Here is a 24,096-nt window from a genome sequence, read left to right as displayed (position 1 = left end):
ATGACGGAAATCTACTGACATTTTCATCGATGAATTAAAACGAGACGAAAACATTAGGGAGGGACGATTGGGGAAGAGATTCATTTAGAATGAATCTGCTGCGTGGTTATGAGGTTAGATGCATACATTTGAACTGTAACTTAGCCTACTGATCTATCCGGCAGGACATAAGCTGGCATACATTTGCTGCATGTCCCACAAAACGTAAAAAAAATGTCAATATCTGTGAGTAAGAGAAGATGGATAAATTTGACGATGCAAAAGATAAATTAATTTGATCCGGTTTTCTGAGCTCAGACACCAAAGCAGCGCCTCTCACACAGCACATGAGTCTTTTTCATGTCTCACTAACAGAGGAATACACACAAAATTATGTAGAATTGTCTGTTTTGACAAGTAATCACGTAAACACACTCGGTTACGTCTTAGGTGAACGTAAACAGTTGGGAGAATATCAGACGTGTTCGTTTTAAAGAGACAGCAGCCTAATTTAGTTGCTATTGTCTGTGGCTTTCATGTTAATCAAGCAACAAAAGAAAGGCGGAAAATCACTAACTGCTCTTGACTAAATCACTTTAGTTGCCCTAATAAAGATTAATCTAAATTTATTTATATAAATGAATACATCTGCTTGAAAGAATGAAGAATGTGGTAAACAACTGTTATACAGAACACATAATTAGCCTATAAAACCATTGGTATTTCATTAAAAAGAAGAACATGTATAAAGGCATGTTGTCACATGTGTCACAGCAGTTAAATCTGTGTCTATCATGATAAAACCTTAATATCAAACCTATACAATGAGTTTTTTAATTTTAGAGAAATGCTTAACAAATGCATAAGACTGTAAATAAACCCATTAGATTTTAGCTGACTAAATCTATTGTAGATTTAGGGCGTGTTTACACTTGTCATGATTGGTTCGATTAAAAATGGTGCGATTGCTTTGTTAATGCGGTTCATTTGAGTAAGTGTGAACGCTGCCATCCGAACCCTGGTGTGCACCAAACAAGTGGACCGAGACCGCTAAAAAGATGGGTCTCGGTCCACTTCCAAACTAACTCTGGTGCGGTTCAAATGAAATATGAATGCAACACAGACCAAATACTTCTAAATAAACCAAAAACAGGAAGCAATGACAAGATGCAATGCTATGCGACATGATTTCACGAATGGAACAAGCGGTGTATCAAAAACAAAATGAGCAGAGGGCAAACATGGAGCATCGAGGAGGTAAAGTGCCTTTTATGACCTCTTTGTGAGTTTGCAGGTGGTGAAATTCAAATCATATACACGCAACAATGAGTGCGCTTAGTCCAGCAGACGGCATTAGGTATAGTCGACTTAAAGCAGCGATCAGCAGACCGATCAGTGAATGGGTTTGATGTCATACACCTGCAGCGCCGCTTTGTTCCTGTGTTCGGTGAGTTCGGTCATGAAATATACGTCATTTAAGCTGACCAATCAGGTTGTGAACATATCACTATGCCTTTAGGTTCGGTATCTTAAGGTTCGCTGTCAAACATGCCAGTGTGAACGCTAAGCGGACCAAGACCAAGAAATGTATCATTCACCTTTTTGGTCCGGACCAAATAAATCAAATCAAACAAACCGAATTACAAGTGTGAACACACAAAATCGCATGATATTTCGTCAACTAAAACAATTCAGATGACTAAAATATGACTAAAACTAAATGGCGTTTTTGTCAAAAGACTATGACCAAGACTAAATCCAAATTTGCTGTCAAAATGAACACTGCACAGAAGAAAAACAATTGTTGAATAAAGTTAGTTTTGTTTTCTCGTATTCTCATAGCTTCATAACATTACAGATGAACCACTGATGTCACATGGACTATTTTAATAATGTCCTTACTACCTTTCTGGGCCTTGAACAGGTCAGTTGCATTTCTGTCTATGCAGGGTCAGAAAGCTTTCCGATTTCATCAAAAATATCCTAATTTGTGTTCTGTAGATGAATAAATGTCTTATGGGTTTGGAACGACATGAGGGTGAGTAATTTATTTACATTTTTGGGTAAACATCATGAACAACTAGAAACGTCATGGGGCCTTTGAATATTGTCGTGGAGAATGGGGGCACCAAAAAGCTTGAGAACCATTGGTCTAAGTGGTTAAATAAAATGATTTACCTCCATCATAAGCCAAGACTGCCTATTAGTCAGCATATGGAGTCATACAGGCTTACATTTACCGTGAACGATCTAACTTTAGTTGGCTGATTTCATTTGTTTAATTCATGGCAGTAAAACTCTCAGGAGGAAAGCTACGGGGGAGTGGGGGAGTTTCACTTTAATTAACTACATAACAGCAAAATCATTCGCAAACTAATTTCAACATGACCACAATCTGATAAATATAACATGAGCGGAAAATGTAGCAAGGTAATTCCAAGCAGTAATGTATTGGACAACAAAACCTAGCCACAAGAGAAGCATAGCAATCGAAATTACATGCTCCCTGGCAGCCTATTACAGGTTGTCTACAAAATAAAACAATGAACAGTTTCCCTGAACTAATTAGCCCTGGATGCTCCCTGAATTGGGAGAACGCAAGCACGCGAAGAATTTATCCCACAAATCGACAAAATCTTCCTCATCACGTAATGTAAAATGCACAATATCCTCAGAGAAGTTAAAAAGCTAGTCACGGAATAATTGCTTTAGAATCTAGTTTTGGACCAGAATGACATTATTCATTAAAATTCACAAAAATCACCTCAATTACAGGCAGAGCATCAACAGCAAATGCAAAACAGGCCCTAAGGCACAAGGCTAATGCTAAAGACAGCTTGATATCATTTGGAGAAAGGTGCACATGCTTAACAGTTGATAAAGAACAGGGATATTTTGTCTTTCCAGAGCCAATGCAAGAGTCATCTAACCTTCACAAACAGGACAACACTCTCCGTCAGGGACGTAGTAGCGTTCGCAGTGGAGGACGCCGCACTGGGCCGTGAAGCACACGGACACCCCGCCCTGACAGCGGCAGAAACGACAGGCGTCCATCCTGAACATGTCCCCGTCATGGTACTCCACTCCGTTGAAAGTGCAGGCCGGCTTTGTCTCTGCAAAACACAGTAATCCGGATGCAGTGCATTAGAGGTTGTCAGATATATGACTGACAGCACAACAAAACAAATAGGGTCTTGATGACAGGGCTAAGAAGAATAGTTAGTTATGGGGTACGCAGGGACCTAAGCGGTGTGCATTTGTGTCCGAGAGAGCTTTTAGCAGCCCAGTTTCAGATAGCTGTGGAATTGATGCTCACCGGTCACCATGGCAACCCTTAGGTACCAAATTCCCCTTTCTGCTCATGCATTACAATGCCTACACTTGTGTACATGAAAACGGCCTGCTCTTTGCTCCAAAATGAAGCTTGATGAAGGTCTCTTTATGTGTATTCAAACTCTGAGGACTTGTTTTAATAGAATTGTTAAAAAAAGATCAAATAAAATAACAATTACGATGGCTCCAAACACGCATTAACTCCTCTACAAGAGAACACTAAAAAAAAAAAACTGTTCTTAATTAGCATCTTTGTATTTATTTATTTTTTTGGTTAATTAACGCATTAATTTCCTTTTACAGCAAAGAAAAGTAAATAATACATACAGAAATGCACACAGAATCCAATGCAAATATGTTATAAACTCTAAAATATACATATACACAGCTGGTCAAAGGTTTGGGATCAGTAAGATTTTTTATGTATTTTAAATACGTTTCTAATGCTCATCAAGGCTGCGTTTATTTGATCAAAAATACAGAAAAAAATGTAATATTGTGAAATATTATTACGATGTAAAATAACGCCCTTCTACTTTAATATACATTAAAAATCCAATTTATTTCTGTGATTAAAATCTGAATTTTTCAGCGTCATTACTCCAGTAATGTCACACAATCCTTCAGAAATCATCCTTATATGCTGATTTATTATCAGTGCTGAAAGCAGTTGTCTTGCTTAATATTTTTTTGGAAACTGTTTTTTTTTTTAAATTCTTTGATGAACAAAAAGTTAAAAAGAACAGCATTGATTTAAAATATAAATCTTTTCTAACAATATACAGGACTGTTCAAAAGTTTGGGGTCAGTCAATTTTTATTCTTTCTGTTTTTGAAAGAAATTATTACTTTTATTCAGCAAGGATGTGTTAAATTGATAAAAAAGTCATAGCAAAGACTTATTTTGTTAGAAAAGATTTATATTTTCAATAAATTCTGTTCTTTTTTACTTTTTATTCATCAAAGAATCCAGAAAAAATTAGCACAGGTTCCCAAAAAGTTTTTGGCAGAACAACTGTAATATTGTAATAACATTTTGCAGTATTATTTATTTATTTATTTTTTCAGTATTTTTAAGAAAAAAATGCAGTCTTGATGAGTGTAAGAGACTTCTTTAAAAAACATTACAAGTCTTACTGATCCCAAACTTTTGAAGGGCAATATATATATATATATATATATATATATATATATATATGAAATTTCATTAGCCTTTCAGCCTTCAGTGTGACATTATCCTTTAGAAATCATTCTAATATGCCGATCTATTATCAATGTTGGAAACAGCTGTGAACTTGTGTTACCATTTTCAAGGTTAACTGATGATTAAAAAATTATTTATTTGTCTATATATATATATAGACAAACATACACTCTATCTATTTAAAATATCATTATTAAATAAATAAATAAATAAAGTTTAATTAAAAAGTTAAATTAAAGTTTTTAAATATACTTTTACATTGCAATAATATTACCTTAAATTAATGCACAAACAACATAAAGACAGTGTATTTTTATATTTGTTCAATATTATTTTTTATGACTGATTTTTATAGATTTTTATGACTGAAGGTGATTATCACTGATACCAATAATATTACTGATACCAATGCGTTAATTAAAATGACATTTTCTTATTTTTTAATCAGTGATAGTAGTCCTTTGGTTTCCACAGAAAAAAATGTGTGTCACTTCTCCTCCATGTGTTTATGTTGAATGACGCCAAACACGTCCTTGAAAACCTCTGATCACAAAATATTTGATGGAGCCAAGTCATCTGAGGAACTCTGCCTATGACAAGGAGGCCTTGAAACATTCCGTAATTCTGATCAAACAAAATATCAAAGTAATCTATTAAAGGAGAAATTATTAGAAACCTAGAGCCAACAAAAAGCACCCAGAGCCAAGTGGAAATTGATCTCTGCACGCTTAAATGTTGAAAGATCAGCCAAATGCGGTGCACAGCGATTTTAATTCCAGTGAATAATTTTGTCAATTAGTACAGGCTCAATGAATTACCCAATAATCTGGCGTGGCAACTGTGAGGTTGTCACACTAGACAGGCTTCGCAGAGGACTGTGTGAATTTGCTCAGTTTTCTAATCAAAGCTTTTTTTGTTCCATCAGCCTGGGTCTGTCACTCTCCTCTGGGTGACTGCTACCGCTTCTGAGAGCAGCAACTAATTGGAAGGAGCTGCTTAAAAATCAATGCGCACGAGAAAAAAAAAAACTTTTAAAAGTAATAAAAGAAATAACCTCCTGCCATTAGACAGCGGTAAAGGATTCGAAAGCTAAAAGGAGTTGAGAGTTGAGATGTCTATTAAAGGACAGCTCTCTGTGAGTGTAATATGTCAAGTGTCTTGTGTTAACAGGTGCCGTCTGTGTTGTATGATCATAATGATATAGTATGCCAGAAGGATGAGCAGTGTCACAAACGGGACGACCAAGAGTGAGGATCCAAATGCAAGGCTTTATTAAGCAGATCGTAGTCAGACAGACAGGGTCGAAAACACCAGCAAACATGAACAGCGAAGACAATCCAATAGCGTAATCCAATAAACAAGCGTGGGTCAAAATCCAAGTGGGCAGTCCAAATGAAACAATGAAATGAAAACAAGAAACTAGAAAACTAAGACTAAGACTGGGAAAACAAAAACAGAACTATGGCTAGGGAACAACAAGGAGACTAGGAAACCTGAGAGCAAAGGAAAACGCTTGGTAGAGTCCGCTGGAGCAAAACAATACTTCGCGATGTGTGTGTGTGATGAGCTGGCTTTTATGTCTGATAAACAGGAAGTAACCATAGAGGCAGCAGAGGGAGCAGCAACAGTCAGTGGGGGTAAGGGCTCCCTCTGCTGGCCTGGCGTGACATAGCCCCCCCCCAAGGAGCGGCTTCCAGACGCTCCAAAAAACAACAGGAGGAAACAGTCCAGGGGAGCGGTGGGGGGGCCAGGAGACTGAGGCAGAACAGGTTGGGCAAAGGCCCTCCAGAGCAGGGCAGGAGATTCAGGAGCCCTCCAGGGCAGGGCTGGAGGCAGAGCAGTCCTTTGAGGTGGAGCAAGAGTCTTAGGAGCCCTCCAGGGCGGAGCAGGAGGCTTAGCGACCCTCCGGGGCAGAGCAGGAAGCGTAGAAGCCCTCCAGGGCGGAGCCGAAGGCGGAGCAAGGGGTTTAGGAACCCTCCAGGGCGGAGCAGGAGGCGGAGCGGCCCTCCAGGGCAGAGCAGGAGGCGCAGGAGCCCTCCAGGGCGGAGCAGGAGGCGCAGGAACCCTCCAGGGCGGAGCAGAAGGCGCAGGAGCCCTCCAGGGCGGAGCAGGAGGCGCAGGAGCCCTCCAGGGCGAATCAGGAGGCGCAGGAGCCCTCCAGGGCGGAACAGGAGGCGCAGGAGCCCTCCAGGGCAGAACAGGAGGCGCAGGAGCCCTCCAGGGCGGAGCAGGAGGCGCAGGAGCCCTCCAGGGCGAATCAAGAGGCGCAGGAGCCCTCCAGGGCGGAACAGGAGGCGCAGGAGCCCTCCAGGGCAGAACAGGAGGCGCAGGGGCCCTCCAGGGCGGAACAGGAGGCGTAGAAGCCCTCCAGGGCGGAACAGGAGGCCGCATTATGGACTGGGACCTGGGGAGAACAGAGATAGAGGAGGCAGACAGAGCAAGGAGAGAAGTAGAGAGTTCATGGGAGAACGTGGCCTCCATAGCCGTGACCAGGCAGACGAGAACTTCAGGAACGACTTTCGTGGCAGTTCCTGGGCAGACAGAGACTTCTGGAACGGCCCCAGACGCCAAGACAGAGATGACAGGGAACCTAGGCGGTGCAGGCAGAGCAGGGAGTCTTGGCGGGGCAGACAGAGCAAGGGACCTTGGCGGAGCAGACAGAGCAAGGAACTTTGGCGGAGCAGGCAGGGCAGGGAATTTTGGCGGAGCAGACAGAGCAAGGGACCTTGGCGGAGCAGACAGAGCAAGGAGTCTTGGCGGAACAGGCAGAGCAAGGAACCTTGGCGGAGCAGGTAGAGCAAGGAGTCCTGGCGGAGCAGATATAGCAGGGAACCCTGGCGGTGCTGGCAGAGCAGGGAGCACTGGCGGTGCTGGCAGAGCAGGGAGCACAGGCGATGCGGGCAGAGCGTGAAGCCTTGGCTGAGCGGGCAGAGCGTGAAGCCTTGGCGGAGCGGGCAGAGCGTGAAGCCTTGGCGGAGCGGGCAGAGCGTGAAGCCTTGGCGGAGCGGGCAGAGCGTGAAGCCTTGGCGGAGCGGGCAGAGCGTGAAGCCTTGGCGGAGCGGGCAGAGCGTGAAGCCTTGGCGGAGCGGGCAGAGCGTGAAGCCTTGGCGGAGCGGGCAGGGCGTGAAGCCTTGGCGGAGCGGGCAGAGCGTGAAGTTCCGCTATGTACGCCACCTCCGAAAGAGGTATAGGCGCAGCGGACATGCCTGTAGATGAGGTCTCCAGAACAAACTTGTGGGCAGACTCATGGGCCGAAGAGGCAACTGGGGCGCAGTGTGCAGCCCACACACTCAAAATGGCGATAGCCATAACAGGTAACACAGTTGGCAGAGGAATGCCCTCCGGGTCATTGGGCGTGGGGCTTGGGAGCGTTGGCTCTGTGTGACTTGGGAGCGTTGGTTCTGCATGGCTTGGCAGCGTTGGCTCTGCATGGCTTGGGAGCGTTGGCTCTGCATGGCTTGGGAGCGTTGGCTCTGCATGGCTTGGGAGCGTTGGCTCTGCATGGCTTGGGAGCGTTGGCTCTGCATGGCTTGGGAGCGTTGGCTCTGCATGGCTTGGGAGTGAAGGCTCTGGATGCTCAGGGGAGATGTGACTTGGCAGTGAAGAAGTAGCTATGACCTGACTCGTCATGACAAGAGCAGCAGTGACTTGATTTGGCGTGAGAGGGACAGCTGTGGCTTGGCTTGGCTCGGAGGGAACAGCTGCTTGACTTGGCCTGACAGGAACAGCAGCTGTATCTTGACTTGTCCTGGCAGGGACAGTGACTGTGACGTGACTTGACTCGGCAGGGACAGCAGCTGTAACTTGACTTGACTTGGTAGGAACGGCAGCTGGTGCAGGTTCGAGAGAAGCAGATATGACGTTCACAGGCGATGGCTTGGTTGACGTGGCGTGAGCAGACGCTGGCTTGGTTGACGTGGCGCTAGCAGACGCTGGCTTGGCTGATGTGGCGCTAGCAGACGCTGGCTTGGCTGATGTGGGGTGAGCAGACGTTGGCTCGGCTGACAGTAAGGGACCAGCCGAACGAGCTGACAGCAGTGGTGGGTCCTCCAAGCTAGACATTAGTCTCTGATACGTCCTGGAAGGGTGAGAGTCTGACGCTGTAGCCACCCTGTTAATAACAGCCTCAGGTATGGCGGCCATTTTGTGTGCCAGCACGGGCGTGGCGGTCATCTTGGGTGCAGGCTCTGGCGTGGCGGCCCTCTTTGCAGCAGGCTCTGGCGTGGCGGCCATCTTTGCAGCAGGCTCTGGCGTGGCGGCCATCTTTGCAGCAGGCTCAGGCGTGGCGGCCATCTTAGCAGCAGGCTCTGGCGTGGCGACCATCTTAGCAGCAGGCTCTGGCGTGGCGGCCATCTTTGCAGCAGGCTCTGGCGTGGTGGCCATTCTGACCGGGAACTCAGGAACGGAAGCCATCTTATGAACGTGCTTTGGAACGGCGGCCATCTTGTGAGCAGGGTCTGGAAGAGCGGCCATTTTGCGAACAGGATCAGGAAGGGCGGCCATCTTGGGTGCAGTCTCAGGAAAGGCGGCCATCTTATGAGCTGACTCGGGAAGGACAGCCATCTTGGAAGCAGGCTTTGGGACGGCGGCCATCTTGTGAACTGGCTTGGGGGTGGCAGCCATCTTGTGAACAGGCTTGGGGATGGCGGCCATCTTGTGATCGGGCCTTGGGGTGGCAGCCATCTTGTGAGAGAAGTCAGACGTGGTAGATTTCTTGTGAGCTGGGTCCAATCGGGTGACCATCTTGAATGCGGACTCAGGAAGGATGGTCATTCCGAAAGCTGATTCGGGAAAGGCGGCCATTTTGTGAACAGGTTTAGGGAAGGTAGCCATCTTGTGAAGGGGCTCCTGAAAGGCAGACATCTTATGAACAGGCTTTGAACTAGCAGACATCTTGTGCTTTGGCTCTGGGCTAGTAGACATCTTGTGCTGTGGCTTGAAGCTAGCAGACATCTTGTGCTGGGGCTCAACTAGAATACCCACAGTACATGGAGAGCCGCATAACGACAGTGCATAGTTCATATAATCCTTCAGTGAGCATAAGGATTTCCCCCCAGGCAACATTGATCTTGTTGGTTCATTCAGCCCCATACGGAATAAGTCCTTAAAGTATACCTCATCAAAAAATGATACTTTATGCAACAACTCACTGAAACGTTGAACATATTCCTTGATGGGGAGATCTCCTTGTCTGAGGAGCAGAAGTTGGTCGACTGGGTCCATGTTGTGATGCTGGTGGTGAGTAAAGCCGCTGGATCCGGGTGTGGCGAAGTATTCTGTCACAAACGGGACGACCAAGAGTGAGGATCCAAATGCAAGGCTTTATTAAGCAGATCGTAGTCAGACAGACAGGGTCGAAAACACCAGCAAACATGAACAGCGAAGACAATCCAATAGCGTAATCCAATAAACAAGCGTGGGTCAAAATCCAAGTGGGCAGTCCAAATGAAACAATGAAATGAAAACAAGAAACTAGAAAACTAAGACTAAGACTGGGAAAACAAAAACAGAACTATGGCTAGGGAACAACAAGGAGACTAGGAAACCTGAGAGCAAAGGAAAACGCTTGGTAGAGTCCGCTGGAGCAAAACAATACTTCGCGATGTGTGTGTGTGATGAGCTGGCTTTTATGTCTGATAAACAGGAAGTAACCATAGAGGCAGCAGAGGGAGCAGCAACAGTCAGTGGGGGTAAGGGCTCCCTCTGCTGGCCTGGCGTGACAAGCAGAAGGATTCAGAGCTGGTATTAATAAAATATAACAGGTTTAATTGTTTATCACACACATTTCAGTAACAGAAGGCGTTAGATGCGCTATCTGGGCAATTAGCCGAGGAATAGTATAGGTTATCAAGAGGTCATTAGCTCTTAGTGTGTAATCCAAGATGTTGAAGAGATTACAACAAATTACTTATTTGCAACAGCAATACAGCAATATTTCCTACTTGTCTCGGGAAGCAAGATAAATAATCCTTAAAGTAATAATCAAACAGGTATTTGAACATAAGTAAATAACTCATAAAATATCTTACTCTCATGTTTTGAAGTTCAAGACATTTTTGTGAATCTGTCTACGAAGAACTGGCAAAATATTGGTTCAATTAAACTGGTTCAAAAAATTATTTACCAGTAGTTTCTTGTTTATGGTGAACTTGTTAAAGATTGATTCAGAAATTCTTTTGAATCCTTGCAAAGTGGTTCAAAAAATAAACGATCAGTTTTTGAGTCCTTGTGAGCTGTGAATCAGTAAAAAATAGATAAATTAAGTTCAAATCAAATTCCAAAAAAAGGATTCACACATTTTTTTGAGTAATTGTGAACGTTGAATTGCTTAAAAAAATGATTCTTTGATTCTTTTGAATACAATAAAACAGTTAATTGATTCAAAAACAGTACTTGCATATTGGTGAATTTGCTCAAAAATGATTAATCAGTTCTTTTAAATTCTCGCAAACAGTTAATTAGTAAAAAAAAAAAGATTATTGATTCTTTGAAACCCTTGCGAACAGTCAGTTTTGAAAAAAAAGACTTAATTCTTTTGTGTCCTTGCAAACAGTAAGAATCATTAAAAAAATGTTAAAAATAAAAAGCAATTCTTTTCAGTCCTTGCCCATTCAAACATTTCAGTTTAAACAAGTTTAATCCCTATTATTTTGTGCCAAATAAATCTTTGCAAAATCAAATATTTAAAAAAGATATTGGCCCCTTTAATAGTTTAAAGGAATAGTTCATCCAAAAATGAAAACTCTGTTAAGAAAGAAAAGTCAAATATTTTTGGAACAACATAAACATGAGAATTTCATTTTTGGGTGAACTAACTATTCTTTAAATAGTTAGTTCCAGTTAGCCCCAGAATGTGCATGTGAAGTTTCAGCTCAAAATACCTCACAGATAATGTATTATATCATTGTGAAAATGCCTCTTTTAAGTGGAAGCAGAAACATGTTTTCGTGCATGGCTCTTTAAATGCAAATGAGCAGCTGCTCCCCACCCCCTTTTCCAGAATAAGGCTGTGCCTTTACAGCTCATAGCTCAGAAACTCTATAAAATCATCAGTTTGGTTTTGATTATCATGTCTATCGGACTGAAATCATGCGTTTTAAACCATATGTGACCTTGGACCACAAAACCAGTCATAAGGTTAAATTTTACAAAACTGAGATGTATACATCACATGAAAGCTCAATAAATAAGCTTTCTATTGATATATGGTTTGTTAGGATAGGACAATATTTGGCCGAGATACATCTATTTGAAAATCTGGAATCTGAGGGTGCAAAAAAATCTAAATACTGAGAAAATCACCTTTAAAGTTCTCCAAATTAAGTTCTTAACAATGCATATTACTAATCAAAAATTACATTTTGATATATTTATAGTAGGAATTTTACAAAAAATCTTCATGGAACATGATTTTTACTTAATTTCCTAATGATTTTTGGCATAAAAGAAAAATCAATAATTTTGACCCATACCATGTATTTTTGGCTATTGCTACAAATATACCCCAGCGACTTAAGACTGGTTTTGTGGTCCAGGGTCACATATTAGTTTAAACTTCTCACATACGGTTTTCAAGCGCACACATCCGAAGCACGCACACAGAAAGCGGCTGTCACGCGGCATGTACTAAACTACTGAACTGAGTTCTTTTTCAAGTCTTACTGCACTTAAATTGTCTTTTCAAGTCTTATTGTGCTTAAATCTGTGTGGCAGCACAGTACTTAACTATTAAACTAAGTTCTTTTTCAAGTCTTATTGCGCTTAAATTGTCTTTTCAAGTCTTATTGCGCTTAAATCTGTGTGGCAGCAGCTTAATATACAATAAGTAAATCAATAAACCCACTGCTCTTGTCTACTCTGAGGCTGGGACTCTAAATGGTGTTCTGTACTCGTTAGTGCAGCCAGTGACTGAACAGTTAGCATGTTTTGCTTAAACTTTTGGCATGGCTTTAGAAGTGATACTCCATTGTCGCTTAATTGCGCAAAAAAAAAAAAAAAAAAAAAAAAAAAAAAATTACGGTGCCATAGGTGGAAATGTGCAGATTGAGGGGCGGTAATATTATATAATAAGATCCCCTTACTACGTCACAGGGAGAGTGAAATCTGAGCAGCTCGTTTTTTTTTTTTTTTTTTTTACATGCTTGCAGAAAACGGCTAACCAAAACCGTTACTGGGTTGCCCTTTTCCAAGTATTCTGGGTTGGTAGATGCACCAAGGACCTGATTATAGCACTGAAAAAGTAAGATTTTCATGATATGTCTGCTTTAAACCTATTTAGTTTCCTCAAAGCTGCTTACTATCCTATACTTTCAATTCCCCAACCAGTTCTCTACTCTAACCCATTCTACAAACTCCCTTTCCTTCAACCCATATAATTTTCCTCATTCCCAACTTAATTAACCATCCTATCCTGCCCATTCCCTACCTAATTTCCCCTCTCCTATATATTCCCTCCCCAATTAACTAAGACTTACAAACAATGTCATTATAAAAATCAAAATGCTTAAGTTCACATTCAGTCTATGCCAGCTATAAGGGGAAACAGGATTGGCGTGATCTCAGCAACGAAGGGGCTGACGCTTGAGACTCGACTCAAGCTCTAAAACACCCCTCTGGACCTAATTATAAAAATAAATAGCGCTGGGGTGGTGGAAAGAGCGAAACAGCTGTTTATATATACTTTGCATTTTGATTGCAAGGGTATAGGACACACTTCCCTCAAACGATTTCCATGAGTTGAAGCTCCAATCTTGATTTAAAAGCAATAAACCTTTTTTCATTTATCTTAATGAGTTTCATCCCACAGCCACAAGCATTTGACGTTTTGTGGCAGAGGTGAGTAATTAGTGGAAGCGTGAGTAATAGTTACGTCAGCATCTTGACCTTCCCAGATGTTCAGTGCAGTGGCCTTAGCCAAATGGATCTCATTCTTTAAAAATGACACGAGTGGCCACATCACAGTTAGATTCGTGTTGGGTCTTTTAGAGGTGACTCTGACATGGTAAGCGCAAGGTACGATATGTTTCTTTGTTTTGTCTCAATGAATGTCAGTGTTTATGTAAAACGGCTGCTTTAAACCCTTGCTGCATTTCATAAGTTTTCAAGATAAAGCATGACCCCAGCCGTCTGGATGCAGCAAAAGATTTGTAGGAGTGCAGATAGCGCACTCGCCCCCACTTGTTCTGCTAGCTGTTATGACCTCACAGAAAAAGAAAAAATATCCCGCAGAGAAATGGCGAGCACGAGAGAATCTGGCTTTCCTGCTGCATTTCCGTTTTTGAAGGGCAAGTCATAAGTGCTGGTGTGTAAACAGCTGGCTGAGGCTCATGGAGAGCTGGTGTCTGCTCTAGGGCTTATCCCTCTCTCTCCACAGCAGGACAAGCTGGTTGTTGAACAAATATGCAAAGTTTGTCAGGCTTGAGCTGGTGGCTCCATTTCTCAACCCACTGGCTGCCTTGATTTGGGACTTTACCCATCACAAAGGATTATACAACTGCAGCAAATTCCTTCATAGTTTTATGGAAAACTCTTTGACTGGGATTTATTCCGGAATCCTCTGGCATTAGGGATTGGGCGTCGTGTAGGGAGAATGAGCTTGAATGAATTCTGTTTAATATTAGGAAATTTCCTCCCAGAGCTGTAATCCTGTAACGACTCTGTCAGGAAAAAAAAATGCTGATTCAAAGTCTGAGTAAACTTTTTGGAAAAACTCTTTGGAGATGGCTAGGGTTGTCCTAGCATGAAGTGTGGGTCATTTCCAAATCTTTACTGCTAAACAAATTTTACTGCGGTGTATTATCCCAAGAAAAAAATTATAACTAACACAAAAATGTCAGTGAGTTCAATACCAGTTGGAGACTGTAGTATCTACAGCAGTTCAAGTATTTATCAAAATCTTCAGAAACACAAAGACGAATGATGCTGAGAACATGTTGTAAACGATATCCCGCTAAGTAAAAAAAAGGAGTACAATACCACTCTAGCAATTTGTGTTGCCGACTGCAACAGATTTAAAATGACAATTCTGTCATTGATTACTCACCCTCATGTTGTTCCAAACCTGTAAGATCTTCATTCATCTTCAGGACACAAATTAAAATATTTTTGATGAAATCCGAGCGCTTTCTGACCACAACTGACATGTTCAAGGCCCAGAAAGGTAGTAGGTACACTGTTAAAATACACAATGATAAGATATAAGATATTTTTTGCACACAAAAAGTATTCTTGTAGCTTCATAACATTATGGTTGCACCACTGATGTCACATGGACTATTTTAACAATGTTCTTACTACCTTTCTGGGCTTGAACGTGTCAGTTCTGTTGCTGTCTTGCTGCTGTCTATCTTAATTTGCGTTTTTAAGACGAATGAGGGTCTTACAGGTTTGAAACGATATGAGGGTAAGTAATTAATGACAGAATTTTCATTTTTGGGTATACTATCCCTTTAGGAACACCTTTAAAAACGACTTTACACCAGTCATATCTGGTGAAGGTTGCACTATTTGGCCTCGTGTGTCAAAGGTTTTCTCTTGTGTCAACATTTCACTTTTTTTCTCTGTCTGCAACACCTTTAGATGAGAGGAACTATGAAAAGGTACAAAGGTACAAACATTGATTTGACAGTTACTTTTATTCTGTTCTGAAGAATAGCACATTTTACACTAGTGTGTTAAACTTCTAGCCTTGAAGGCATGTACATGCTGTGCTGATAAAATTACACAGAAGAATCGGCAAATCTTTTTTTTTTTAAACAGTTCATGTAAATGCAAATGTAAATGAACCAGGTATAAATATTATTCATGATTCTCTTGAGTACTTGCAAACAGTAAACTGGTTAAAAAAACAACAACGATTTACCAGCAGTTTTACATCCAGTGATTCTTCTAAAGCTTTGGGAATAGTTAATTGGTTCAAAAAAGAATACACAAATTCAGTGAATCTTTAAAAAGATGGATTGATTCTTTTGAATTTTTTGCGATTCAACCTTTCATTCTTTGGAGCCCTAAAGAATCCTTTTGAAAAATTATTCAGCAATTCTTTGATATCCTTTTGATAACCTGGTTAAAAAAAGAATTAAACAATGATTTTAAGTCTTCGCAAAAAGTGAACTGGTTCAAAAAAACACATTATTTTGTGCCAAATAAATAATGCAAAATTAAATGTTTTTTTTTTTTTCTAAAGATATTGGCTTCTTAAAAAGCTTCAGTATAGTTAGCCACTTTTTGTTAGTAGCTTTTCTTTTTTAAAGATCACACAGTGATTTAAAGGAATAATTCATCCAAAAAAGAGAATTATGTCAAGAAAGAAATGTACAAAAATGTCTGCAGTAACATGAGGGTGAGAATTTCAATTTTAAAATTAGACACAAAGTTGTGTTTCTATTTATATTTGTTTAAGTAACATATTAAAAATGAAATGTATTCACAAAAGCCACTAAATACTTTTTTGATGAACATGTTATCAATTGCTGAATTCAAAATCCTTAATAAACATGCTCTTAATTGTTAAAATAAAAAAATACCATAGCTCTGCATAATTACAAGCAGTCAATCAGTATCAAAATTATTAAAAAATATTATAAATATTTAAAAAAAAAATATGAAAAATGTTTGAATTTTGTATGTGGTGTACTATGGTGCAACCAACAATGTCATGTGGTACAACCAAATATCCGAGAGGAAAAAAAAACCCAGAAGACCCTCATTAATATGTCAAGTGCAAATTTAAAAAATATAAGATAATTTGAAATTTTATGACATGGCAAGGTTCAGGTTGTAAATTGCTGTACATTTTAACCACCTAGATAACTTACTGATATTTTAAAATTAATTATTAATAAGGTGTTGAGGGTTACACCACATTACATTTTCATTTCTGAAATGGAATTTTCTTTGTATAAAATAGTATAAATATATTTATTATTTTAATATAATGAGTACATTAACAAGAATTTGACATGTTTAAACTAGTTATTTTTCTATTGTGGACATTCTCATTAGCCATTGATGTTAATGCTTTCAGCATGCAGCTTGACCTTACCATGTTTACATTTATTTTACAGAATTCCGTAGATTTTCCTCTACAAATCAGTGCAGAATCTTGCTAATATTTTAATAATGTACAGCATTGCATACAAGCATCATCTAATACAAAATTCGTAGTGGAGGAGATGTTTTCTTTCGTCTTGAATCACCACACCTCAGTGTAAATTAGTGGAAGAGAATGGTAACCATGGAAACACTACCCTGAGACGCCAAAGCTTTCTCTGCCTCAAGCCCGATCCAACAGGTCCCCTCCCCTCTGAGGCCTCGAGGCCAACAGCTGTTAACTGGCCCCACCTGAATTGTTAGAGCATATGACAGCGCTAGCAGGGTCTGTATGAGATGAGGTAAGTGACAGATGTCAACTATGTAATCTATATGACTGCCCAACCCTTCACACATCTGTATGGATACAAATTAAGAATGGCTACTACCTGTGTTCTCATACGGCTTGCTGGAAATAGAGAAATAGAATCACACACACGCACACACACAGTCTTTCTTATTACACAAAGGCCATCTGAAGCAGGAGGAAAAAGAGCCCATTTATATTTAACTCTAAGAGTTTGACAGCATTGTGAAGAGGCAGTAATGAAATTCTCCATCTGGAGATTAAAACACCTCCACATCTCAGTCTCACAGTTCCCGAACAGAGCACTGAAGTGCAACCTAAAATAACAACATCTATTACCGCTCAAATGCTGCTAACCTTAACGTGGAGGATTTACATAATCTCCCACCTCCAGTCGCAAACTTGTACTTGAGCAGATTCCTCCCGCTTGAGGTCATGGTTAAACACGGACCAGTGTGCACTAAATGTAACAGGAGGTCTTTCAACTTCGATCCAGGCACCACAAACTCTCATCGGGGCCTTTAAAACAGCCATATTGTATACTTTAGTAGCATTTTATATTTTCCCCTGAAGGTTTCATGCACCAGAAACTGTTGTAATTTAGTCTTATACAACCATTTCCTCCTCTTTTCTGTCTTTTAGAATTAAAAATGCTGTATTTCGTAATTCTACGTATAAATTACTGTGATTGATATCAATGAAATGGCCATCTTGAGCAGTCATGCCTCTCTCTTTGCAAACAGCAAAACACGAGTCAAGGGGGTGGCCCATGCTACTTGGCCAGAAAACTAGCCTGTGATCTATTTTGTGTGTTGGGGCTGTTGACATCTTTTGATGCTGACATTTTGGTAGGACATGTCTTTGGAGGGTTTTGAGTAAAGGCTGTGTGGTTGATAGCAGCAAAATGGTCAAAGCTAGCAAAATAGCAGCACCTTTGTTTTTTTTAGTTTTTTTTTACAAACAAACAAACAAGCAAACAAACAAAAAACTATAGAAACCATCATAGAATTTGTAATGGTATTACTGGTAATAATGGGAATTGGATTGGTTTTAATGGAAACTGTAATGGTCCATGTTGGTCTCTACTGATAATTGGTTGCCTTCTATTGGTGGCTTGTTAAAACCACTAAATCCTAATGGAATATGTCCCAAAACACACTACAGGAAACCATTTTTTAATGGTTTGATTGGTTAAAAGTTGATGGTTTGTAATGGTATTTGTAGTGGAAACTAGAGTTGGGGTACTCGGACTTGTACTCGGACTCGAGTCCGGTCTCGAGTACAATTTTTAGCGGACTCGGACTTGTCACGGACTCGGATGCATTTTGACTCGGACTTGACTCGGACTCGAGCTTTTCGGACTCGGGAATTATTGCCGAGTCCAGCCGAGTCCAGGGACAGTTGATGGAAATTTTACTGACTCGATGCATTATTACGAAAGTGACATTCAGTATTATTGGCATGTGTTTTAAAGTCTTGCCGGTACTTGAAAGCCTGCCTCTCAGTCAGCGCACAATGCTGAATTAAACTCTTTCTCTATTGCTACACACTTACACGAAAGGTAATGTCAAAATGCATCGTCTTGGAGAGCATTCATGTAAATGCTATCGGTTTTGTGTTGAGTTAGAAATACAGATGTGTCAAAATATATGATCTGTGCGTCCGGTCTTAAAGCGACAGCAGTGTAAACCTGCCACAGACTGCGTCATAATCAAACAACAAAATAAAAAGAGAAAATCACTCACTGCTCTTGATTGAAGCAGTTTAGCAATTTTAATAAGAATCATCTATATTTATTATATACGGTGAAGATTGTAGAGAGTTTTATTTTTACATTTATTACTTCATTAAATGTTTGTAGTACACTATTTCTGTGGTATACTTTACTATATAGATCAATCTGAAAAACGTATAAAACTATTTCATTTGTATTTTGATTATTATATTTCTTTATGCTTTTGCTTGTAATTAATTATTAGACTGTTTATTTTCCTTCAGTAAGCTTGAGAATGTTTTACTTACTTACTTGGGTGTGCATTATTTTCTAATAATTCAATGGCCCGTTGTCAATAGACCAATTTGGAGTAGACGTTACAGTTATGTCAGTAAAAAAATACTATTTAAACCTATAACATTTTACATTTACCTATTTTATCTCAGAATTCAGAATTTTTTTATGTCGTTTATATGTTGTATTTAAGACTTTAGAACTCAATTTAACGCAGCAATAGCAAGTTTGTCAGTTCTGAGGGAAAAAATAAACTCATGACTTTAGCTGAGAGGAAAAGGGAGAATGTATTTTCTTATCAGAATTGTGAGATATAATCTCGAAATTGAGAAAATAAAGTCAGAATTTTATTCTTTTATTCCATGACTTCCATGTCATTAACCCTCACAGCCTCATTTTCATCTAAGAAAAATATGTCACTAGCTGTCCATCTCTTCACCTACCCCTCCCTTTATCACAGATTCATTCTTTTACTCGTAGGTACAGTCCTGTCCTTCCCTTATAATTCCCACATTGTCCTTCCCACATTCTAAAAGCTGTTTCACTCTGAAATATGTCATAATATCAAGTCAGTCATAACTTCTGTTACATGACTTTAAGTTTGCTGAGCAGGACACTAATGAGATGGTGTGAAATAAAAAAATCAAAATGGCAATATGCAACAGAGGTTTCCTTTTGTTACATTTAAATTGTCATTGCCTTATTGTAGTTGTACAAATTAAAACAAGGTTAAGATACTGACAAACAGTAGTTTTTAGTTGGACTCGGTCGGACTCGACTCGGACTCGACCCATTTGGACTCGGACTTGAGTCCAACTCGCCCCATTTTGGACTCGGACTTGACTCGGACTCGACTGGTTAAAGACTCGGACTCGACTCGGACTCGACTTACGTGGACTCGACCCAACACTAGTGGAAACCATCAGAATTTCTGTAATGGTCCTTAATCCTAAGCCTAACCGTCATTGAAGCGTAAGCAGATCATAAAACACATGAAAACGTACAAATGAGATTGTATGAATTTATGCAAATTAGCCACCAATTTGACAAAATGTAAAATTGTCACAAAATGTCATCATTCATTTTAGTGAATGGGTTAATTTGGATTTTCAATAATACACTACTTTAAAAGTAAATTCATTGATTTATTTGAATCATCAGATTTTTTGTGTACTCGTATTAGCTTGTAACAGACACTGTAGTCGAACTACTTTACAGTACAGCTAAAGTCAAAAGTTTACATACACCTTGCAGAATCTGCAAAATGTTAATTATTTTACCAAAATAAGAGGGATCTTACAAAATGCATGTTATTTTTATTTAGTACTGACCTGAATAAGATATTTCACATAAAAGACGTTCACATATAGTCCACAAGATAAAATAGTAGATTTAACTTATTTCGTCTTCTGGGAAACATAAGTATCGTTTGTAGATTCTGAAGGGCAGTACTAAATGAAAAAATAAATATGATATTTAGGCAAAATAAGAAAAATGTACACTCATTCTGTTCAAAAGTTTTCACCCCCGGCTCTTAATGCGTTGTGTTTCCTTCTGAAGCATCAGTGAGTGTTTAAACCTTCTCTAATAGTTGCATATGAGTCCCTCAGTTGTCCTCAGTGTGAAAATATGGATCTCAAAATCCTTGTTGGAAAATTGTTGGAAAGGGTTCAAATACACAAAAATGCTAAAAAAACCGAATCTGTGGGACCTGAAGGATTTCAACTATGAACAACTCTCACAAAAAAAAAAAAGTGGATCATTTATGTAACAACCCAGTATTAAGAATCAAGTGCATGCAAAACTTTTAAGAAAAAGGGTAATTTTTATAAATACAACTATGTGAAATATCTTATTCAGGTCAGTGCTAAATAAAAAATAACATGCCTTTAGTATGACCCCTCTTAATTTGATAAAATAATTAACATTTTGTAGATTCTGCAAGGTGTATGTAGACTTTTGACTTCAATTGTAGCTTAGCAAACTAAAGTTTCAAAAACCATATTTTGTTGCAAAACAAATATCAAAGCGTGGCCACACACTTGTAGATTTTCTTGATTCAAGGCTTGCCGCAAACTATTATTTGTCCAAAAACAATTCTATTGTGTGGTGTCATTATGATTATTTAATTGCTCCCGATCAAGACGGAGCATCCCTGAACTCAAATCGTAAATATCAAATGTGTTTTTCTTCTCTTGTCATGTTTGATGTCGCTGTAAAATCATTCCTACAATCTTGTGTGTGGTCTCGTAGTCTGGTCGAATCATTTAGTGTGTGAGTTCAAAGGATTATAAAGCAAAAAATCAGTTGAAACTGTCTTCATGTCTGTGTCACGACCACACACAAAGGGAGAAGGTGAGTATCTTTCAAGGTATTTATTAACAAACGTGCACAGTTCAACACACGTGCAATCAGGTGAGTAAAGGTCTCTGTGGTCAAATCTTCAAACAAACACAACAGGTGAGTTCAAGTTCATAAGGATCATAGCGTTAGCAATAGTCACTTCCCTCTAACACGATTCACGTGTTTCACAGGAGAACATCAGAGCAATCCACGAGGAGCACAGGAGAACATCGGAAGAATCCACGAGGAGCACAGGAGAGATAACAGGAGGGGGAGAAGATCCACAGAGAAGCATCCATGCAACTTCGATACCAGCCGGTGAGTGAGTGGCAGAGGTAGGTATATAAAGGGTGTGGTGATTGCTGGTGCAGGTGACGGTGATTAGTATTCTGGTGATGGTTCACGGGTGTGCTGTGGTGGTGATTGGCTGGTTGGTGGAGGATCGTGGTGATTGGGGCTGAGGGATCGTGCAGAGGGTGTGACATCACCCCCTCCTCCACGGGTGACTCCAGGCACCCAAGAACGGCGACGGGGACGACCACGACCTCTGGGAGCTGGGCGTTCGGGATGTTGGCGGTGGAATTCCTCGAGGAGAGTCGGGTCCAGGATGTCGTCACGGGGTATCCACGATCTCTCCTCGGGTCCGAACCCCTCCCAGTCCACTAGGTACTGGAGCTGGCCGTTCCGCCGCCGGGAGTCTAGGATTTCTTGGACTTGGTAGATGTTATCTCCAAGGATCTCTGGCGGGTCGGGAGGAGGAGGTGACTCCGATTCTGTGGAGGAAGGGAACAGGGGTTCAGTGTGGCGTTTGAGTAGGGAAACGTGAAACGAGGGGGCGATTCTGTAATGTGGAGGTAGGTTTAGACGGTAGGTGACAGGGTTGATCTGTGAGTGCACGGTGAAGGGCCCTATGTAGCGGGGACTCAGCTTCCTACTGGGCAGCCGGAGGCGTATGTCTCGAGTGGACAACCATACCTGGTCCCCGGGGAGGTAAACTGGGTTGGGTAACCTACGGCGGTTGGCATGTTCCGTATGCCTCCGTACTGCCCGCTGGAGATGGACGTGCGCTGAGTCCCACACCCTCTCGCTCTCTCGGAACCAGTGATCTACCGCGGGCACCTCGGAGGACTCTCCAGTCCATGGAAACAGAGCTGGTTGATAACCTAGAATACATTGGAATGGGGTTAGACCAGTAGAGGTTTGACGGAGGGAATTTTGCGCATACTCAGCCCACGGTAGATACTGGCTCCAGGTGTTTTGATGTTGGGAACAGTACGTCCGAAGGTAGCGGGAGATTTCCTGAATTTTCCGTTCGGTCTGCCCGTTCGTTTGAGGGTGATATCCGGATGACAGGCTGACTGTGGTACCCAGAAGTTGGAAGAAGGCCCGCCAGACCCTGGAAATGAATTGGGGTCCCCGATCGGACACGATGTCTTCTGGGAGTCCGAAGTTCCGGAATACATTGTGGAACAGTGCCTCTGCGGTTTCTAGTGCTGTGGGGAGACCTTTGAGAGGTATTAATTTGCAAGCTTTCGAGAATCGATCGACTACCACTAAAATTGTGGTGTAACCCTGAGAGGGGGGCAGGTCTGTGGCGAAGTCAATGCCCAAGTGTGTCCAGGGTCGGCGGGGAATAGGTAACGGTTGTAATTTACCTTCGGGTAAGCGGCGTGGGGTTGTGTTGACGGCGCAGACCGAACATCCTTGGACGTACCGTTCCACTTCCCTGCTCATGTTGGGCCACCAATATTTCTGCTGGAGGAGCGAGAGGGTTCGCCTGCTGCCAGGATGTCCTGAGCCGGGGGACGTGTGCGTACTATCCAACAGAAGGGGTCTGAGACGGCTTGGGACATAGACACGACCCGGGGGAAGCTCCGGTGGTGCAGGTTCCTCGAAGGTGGCGGCCCGTATATCTTCATCCAGCTGCCATAGTATGGGTGCGAGAAAGACAGATGGGGGTAGAATTGGATCAGGATCGTCAGAAGTAGGTTCAGGTGAGTGCATACGTGATAGGGCGTCTGCTTTGGTGTTTTTATGGCCGGGTTGGTAAGTAATGTTGAAATTGAATCGGGCAAAGAATAATGACCAGCGAGCTTGGCGGGCATTTAGTCTCTTGGCGTGCTGAATGTACTGGAGGTTCTTGTGGTCGGTTATTACGGTGAAGGGGAACTGGGCTCCTTCCAACCAGTGCCGCCACTCTTCGAGGGCGAGCTTTATGGCCAGCAGTTCGCGGTCTCCAATTCCATAATTCTGCTCAGCTGGGGTGAGTTTTTTGGAATAGTACGCACACGGATGGAGGGATCGGGGTTCATCAGACCACTGGGACAGCACAGCTCCTACGCCCACGTCCGCCGCATCTACCTCCACCACGAAGGGCCTTGAAGGGTCGGGGTGCTTGAGGATGGGAGCGGTGGTGAACATTTGCTTTAGACGGTCGAAGGCTTGCTGAGCCTCTGGAGTCCACTGTAGTACCCGGCGTCCTCCCTTTAAGAGGGAAGTGAGTGGAGCCGATAGGAGGCTATAGTTCTTTATAAAGCGTCGGTAGAAGTTAGCGAAGCCTAAGAAACGCTGAAGCTCCTTCACCGTCTTGGGCTCCGCCCACTTGGCCACTGCGTCCACCTTGCCGGCTTCCATGCGAACTCCCTCCGCAGTGATCACGTATCCGAGAAAGGAGATGGAGGGCTGATGGAATTCACATTTTTCTAATTTTAGATAGAGTTGGTACTCACGGAGGCGTTGGAGAACCTGACGGACGTGGTCTTGATGTTCTTTGAGGTTACGTGAGTAAATGAGGATATCGTCAATGTAGATGATTACGAATCGATGGAGGTAG

At 41.6% G+C, this 24,096-nt stretch overlaps 1 protein-coding gene across 1 annotated transcript in view; it reads right to left on the bottom strand.

Moving 5' to 3' along the window:
• crim1 (cysteine rich transmembrane BMP regulator 1 (chordin-like)) overlaps positions 1-24,096 on the bottom strand; it is a 172,717-nt gene that overhangs the window by 48,514 nt on the left and 100,107 nt on the right. Inside the window, exon 6 of the mRNA XM_073827217.1 lies at positions 2,910-3,092. Coding sequence (XP_073683318.1) covers positions 2,910-3,092 — 183 coding nt within the window. The remainder of the gene's footprint in view (positions 1-2,909; positions 3,093-24,096) is intronic.

This window comes from Garra rufa, chromosome 21 (genome assembly GCF_049309525.1).
Source record: "Garra rufa chromosome 21, GarRuf1.0, whole genome shotgun sequence".
Lineage (NCBI taxonomy): Eukaryota > Metazoa > Chordata > Actinopteri > Cypriniformes > Cyprinidae > Garra > Garra rufa.
Note: the sequence above shows the minus strand (reverse complement) of the source record. Positions and strands in the feature narration are given on the sequence as shown.